The sequence below is a fragment of the Columba livia genome, chromosome 5 (genome assembly GCF_036013475.1).
Source record: "Columba livia isolate bColLiv1 breed racing homer chromosome 5, bColLiv1.pat.W.v2, whole genome shotgun sequence".
Taxonomy (NCBI): domain Eukaryota; kingdom Metazoa; phylum Chordata; class Aves; order Columbiformes; family Columbidae; genus Columba; species Columba livia.
Window position 1 is genome coordinate 9,835,120 of NC_088606.1, and position 6,000 is coordinate 9,841,119.

A 6,000-nucleotide genomic window follows, 5' to 3' on the forward strand; every position below is an offset into this window, starting at 1 on the left:
ATGGACAGAGGAAACGTTTTTAAGAGTGACTGCATAATTAGTGAAAAATAAAAGCGTATTAATACGAGAAGCTAAAGAAACCTAATAACAGCTCTTCTTATTGCAACCACATTCTTACAATTTGTTGTTGTTTCTTCAACACCAGCTCTTGAAGGGAATGCTGGTAACATCAGGCAGATTGTTTCCAGGCTTCCAGATGCCAGAAGTGTCACAGGTCTGACACATCCAGCACTGGCATGGGCAGCACTACAACAGCAGTGCCAAATGAAGGCTTGAAAGAAATCTTAAAAACTGTCTTGGACTAGTCCCTGCTGCTGAATCATTGTCACCGCTTTCAGTATGAAGTGAAGATATTAATTTCTGCTACAACTGTTTTACCAATCTATTCAGTAACTGCAGGTAATGATTATTATCACAGGGGCTTTACTAGTTTACTAGCAACATTTTCCATATCTTTCACACTGAGCTTTTAGAAATCTTTTCTTGTTCCTCTCCTTCAAACTTTTAATCAAATTGTTTAACGTCATTTCCCTCCAACGCTTTTGGATATCTCTGTGAAAAACAATTTATTGCACAAGAAAACTTGACCAGAAAAGGCAGAATTGTTTAATCTCCATTACTACAGGAATTCCTAGACACTCTTGGCACACACTTGTATTATAAAAGAGCAAATATCTCATCAGTAATTAAACATTATCAGCAAAGACGCACGGTACTTCTCCTGCCATTTATGCCAATGCATGCTATTTGCTTTTCCATTTGCACTCATGCAGAACTTCACAGTACATACACTCAATGAAAAATTATTATTACAAGTGTATCTTGCATAATCTCTGCTAGAACTGTGTGACCACCAGCTGTCCTCAAATAACTCCGAACTTACTCCAGCAGTGCTATATACAACTCTTTGGGAATAGATCTAGTTTAAGTGGTGCCTTTGGAGGTGCATCACCCCAGCATCTGTGACAGCTGACTGTTGGGTCATGCTCTGAACCATATCTGCGGAAATCATCTAAGTAAACACAGGTAGGCAAAACCAACTGCAAACCAGAGCTTTTAAGGTAACTGTACAACAACGTGTGAGGTGAAGTGCAAAGCAGACAACTGGATTGGGAGCAGCCACTGAAGAAATCACAATCTGAAGGCACATTTTGAACAATGCCAAACTTCTCTTCTTCAGTACATGCATCCGTATTACTTAAGCTTACATTAGGACTTCTTGTTCTATGAGAACAGGGTAAGAGGCTGGGAAAAATGTCAACTTCCTTCTTTATGTCTGATGTTCTCTCAGCTAGAAGCTTTACACAAATGCACAAACCCTGTTCTTCAAAAAACAAAACAAAACAAAAAAACAATCAAAATGAAACATTTGCAGCGGAACTCTTTGATTGTATCCTTCTGTAAAAACATACCAGAGATTAAGCGTTGCACAGCATAATGGGACAGTTCTATGCCCCAGGAGGCCACAATAAGAAAAATATCAGCCTCTGTCGTTCTGCTTCTGAATGTCTTTGCTTGCTGAAAGAGCAAATTAGACGAAAAATGTTCTTGATGTTCTCCACTAATAACCCAAACTTAGATAAGCCTACTCAGTTCCTTAACAGCCCTAAACTGCCTGTTGTTATTAAATCTATTCAGAAATGGATTTTCTGGTTGTTTATATGAGTATGTGTGCCTGTGTATCTGGTATTTTAATGAAAGCAGCCTGTGAAAAGTTTCGCTCAAGCATCATTTATGATATTATCCAGAGATCTTTCACCCTTATTGAAACATCCCATTTCAAGAAGAATGCTTCAAGTATATGGGTGAAATGAAATAAATTACTTCAAGTGAACTAAGATTTCATATTTAAATTATGTCACATATTTCAGTGTTGCTACTGTGAAAAATTAGGCAAATTTGTTTTGACTTAGACTGTGTAAGTACTGAGAAAGACTGAAACAACATGATCACCAAACTGAGATTTTTCAATTCCTGTGACATTATATCCTGAAAGCTCAGGAAAATCAAATAATATGGGGTTTTAATGCACAATTTTATTTATTTAATGTATTTTGAAGCCTCCATTGTGCCAGTGAAGGACTTATTTGCCTGCTTGCCTTTCTTTCCAGTATTCCAGGAAATATTACTTCGTTTCCTCTATAGCAATCTAGTTGTCACAGATGTTTCTCATGAAATCAACACACTAAAAATACTTGAGAAACATTTAATGAAAACTATTTCCTTTCATAGAAATATTAGGGAACTACTATTTCGAGAAAGCTCTTCGAACTCCGATTCAGCCCAGGATTTAAACTCCTATTCAAAAAGGTGGGAAAATAAACAAACAACACACCTGCCATGATGAAGGATTAATGTAGCTCAGACATTGTTTTAAAAGACAGAAACGTCCCCCTTTCTGACATTCATTTTCTAGCTTTTCCTACTTCCATGTCACTGAGGACCAAAACAAGCTGTTGAACACCATTTCCATCAACGTCTCAGAAAATGGAGTGGGCAGGACATCAGGAAATAACCTTGTCAATCTAAACAACAAAAAATTCCTGATGGAGCTTTTTCTGGTATTTTGGCTAAAATCTCTAAGAAGCAAGCCATTCAGCATTTCTTTTCAAAGCTATCTGTTCTAATACTCAAGTGCTATCACACTGAGAAAGTTTTTCTTAGTTTCTAGGAGGAATGTGACACAAGCAAGATCCTGGTGCAGACGCTGAGTTTTTTCATGGCATTACACAGCATTAATGAATTCTCCCTGATTACACCTGTAAGTTAATGACCTACCATTTTCACTCAGAGAAATCAACATTTCAAACAGAAACATTTCATACACTGTTACTTACTTGCATGATTGGCTTTGAAAGTACAAAATATTAAACTACTAAGATGGTATCTTTTTTAAAAAGCATCCTCAAAGTTACTAGATGCACAAAACCCCCACTTAAATACTAACAACCCCCCCCCACTTCTCACTTAAGTTGTATAATTTTTGCTACTCAGAAGCAAATCATTATTCATATTGTCTCCTTCAAATGTTTCATATTCTCCCCTAAACTCTAATCCTGAAGACCATTAAATCAGTGTATTAGTTAGCAATCTTATTGTAGTCTCATATACACACTGTGTTTGTGTGTGTGTGAGTATCTGTGAACACTTTTTTGAATAGAGTCCAGAGCGACTCTAGATCCACCCTTAGGCTATGGAAAGATGATCTAGATGTGCCCAACACCATATTAAACCATCAAAGCCATCTTGCCTGTTGTTAACACACTAACCCTTCGGACACGCTCACCCACGCAGGGTCCTGTATCCTGCAAAGGGTATTCTGAGCCTGCACCTGGGGCCATGCTTTGCAAATTAGTTCTCCGGATGGACAGCAAATCCATCCTGAAAAAGGCCTCAGGGCATCCCTCAGAAGTGGGTCTAAAAAGATCTAATATGATTTCTTGCAGTAGTAACAGTAAACCCATGAGAAAGTACTGATTGTGGCCTATATTAAATGCTCCTCCTCAGCTAAAAGCTAAATCTTGTTTTCTCAAAGCAGTTATGAGACCTATGTTTAAATTCCTAGCAACAGCTTATTGGGGAGGAGGGAGAAGATGGAAAAGTAACTATAGTCTTGATAAATATATTTCATTAGCTAACTTGTGCATGGAAACTTCTCCCCAAGGTGATTCAAGATCCTGTGAGTTTAATGTTCCAATTGAAAATACTTCCTCTGTCTACTAAATATTTAACTCTCATGACAACATTTATTTACACAATATACTTAATGACACAAACATACTTGGATTTATCACCTCAGATTCAAGGATTTCTGTAGCTTTTCAGCAGCTATCATGCATTTTAAAGTGGAATAAATTTTATGGTACATAGCACGTGAGCTGAACTAAGCTGAATACTTATTAACGTGGTCACACAGTTTACAGGGACAACTGAACAGATTCTCAGTTGTGTTCATCTAGTATGTTCATAATTAATGTTTGAAAGCAGTTCTTTTAAAAGCTATTGCTATTATTTGGGATCACTTTTGTGTCTAATTTGGTTTGTATTAGGCAAACAGTTTTAAGAATCCTTGCATTATATTCAATTCAAAAATACATATAAGCAAACACATGTAAAATGTTCCCTGTTTTCATCAAACTGTTTAAATATTGTATTTTTACATAACTTGTTTTTTCCATTTTACTCACACCCCACTTTAAAATATTTCTTATAATAAACTTCCAGGCGTTTTGCAGAGAACACAACCCCCCTACCCAAAAAAGCCCCTGCAGCAAAACTTAGAAAAACTCATGATGTTTATTAGCAGCCGGTCGTCAAGCCGCTTCATCACGTTTCTTTTCCCGACGAACCAACAAGACCGGAGATCCTCACCAGCTCCCTTCCAGGCAGCGGTTCAGCCTTGCAAGCAGCCGACCCCACCCCAGGCCCCGGGGCTTTGCTTCTCCACAGAACCCAGCGCCGGGAAGCGCCGGGAAGCGCCCGGAGCGCAACCGGTTCCCCGCGGGCAGCGGCCCCGCAGCGCTGCCCCGCCCGCCCCGCCCCGCCCCAGGCAGACGGTCCCGGTCCCCGGCCCCCCCCCCCCCCCGCCCGCCCCCTCGGGATCTTGTGTCGCTTATCGTGAAGGGTCAGCTATTTATATTTATAGTTCAGGGCTTTTTCTTTCCGACTGGCATTTCGAGGAGCAACCGGGGAGAGTTGAGGGGGTTTGGGGGGGGTACATGGATGCCCACCAGGGTACATTCGCCTCCACCCCCTCACTGCAGGAGAGGAGACGGGAAGAAGGGATAAGGAGCGGAGAGAGAAGGAAGAAAACCCGCAGGAGCGGCAGGAGATAAAAGCGGGCAGGCGGAGGAAAACGGGATTTGAGGGGAGAAAGGGGAGAGCAACACGGGAGAGAAAGAGGGGACCCACAAGGGAAGGAGGGCGCCGGGCTGAGGGGAGCGGGGGTTAAAGCGGGGGCCGAGGAGAGCACGAAACGCAGGGCAGGGGACCGGCGGGCAGAGCCGGCCCGGCACCCACCTGGCACCGGCACACAATGTCCGACTCGGTGGCCAGCAGGTCGACCACCTTGCCTTTGCCTTCGTCCCCCCACTGCGCTCCCAGCACCACCGTCACTTTGTTACCGCCCGGCTCGCTGCGCGCCCGCTTGACCCCGCCGCCGCCGGGGTGGCTGCTGCGGTCGTTGGACGCTCGGGTGCCCGACATGGTGGGAGGGAGGCTGGCTGGAACTGGAGCCGGCGCCGAGCCCAATCTCCGCTCGCCGCCTGCGCCGCCGGCCTTTAACGGCGCCGCCACCGCCCGCCCCGCGCGGCGCGCTGACGTGAGGGTCCGGCTGCCCCGCCGGCCGCCCCGCCGCCGCGCCCGGCGACACTCGCACCGTGTCCGCGCACAAGTGCGCACACGCGCACAAGCTCCGCACACACGCACGCACCGACCTCCGAGGCACAGAGGCTGTGGCACTGTGGAGCACGCGTGTGACAGGGGCGCCTCACAGGGACATGGGCCCGTGTCACTCTCAGACGCGCTTGTCTGAGGCAGCCAGGCCCGTGGCACAGACGGACAGACAGACAGACTGGGTCATGCAGGCTTGCATCATGCGAGGCACACTCATGCAAGAGTCTGAGGCATATGGCTCTGTGACACAGACAACACACGGGGCCGAGGCGTGTGGCTGTCACAGTGGTTTGAGCCCCGTGGGGCTGTGTCTCGGGAACATGGAGGTACGTGCCATCCTGAGGTGCGTGACTCCCACTGCGATGCACGAGCAGTGCTGAGGTGTATGTGACAGTGACACAATGAAACGGACCCATGAGCTGGTGTTACGCACAGGAGCTGCATCACTGTGAGACACACATGGAGTCCTGCGGCACCCGAGCCTGTGTCGCTGACAGACAGACAGACGCTGGCCTGAGAGACATGAGCCGCTGTCACCACAAGAGAGGCGTTGCTATGGGGCATGTGGGACTGAGGCATCAGACACAGAGAGCTGCACACGCAGAG

The 6,000-nt window shown here is 45.2% G+C and overlaps 1 protein-coding gene across 1 annotated transcript in view; it reads right to left on the reverse strand.

The window, feature by feature from the left end:
* ADSS1 (adenylosuccinate synthase 1) overlaps positions 1 to 5,288 on the reverse strand; it is a 29,980-nt gene extending 24,692 nt beyond the window's left edge. Inside the window, exon 1 of the mRNA XM_065063336.1 lies at positions 5,020 to 5,288. Within this exon, the coding sequence (XP_064919408.1) occupies positions 5,020 to 5,205 (186 nt within the window). The 5' untranslated portion in view covers positions 5,206 to 5,288. The remainder of the gene's footprint in view (positions 1 to 5,019) is intronic.
* Between the last annotated feature and the right edge of the window lie 712 nt (positions 5,289 to 6,000).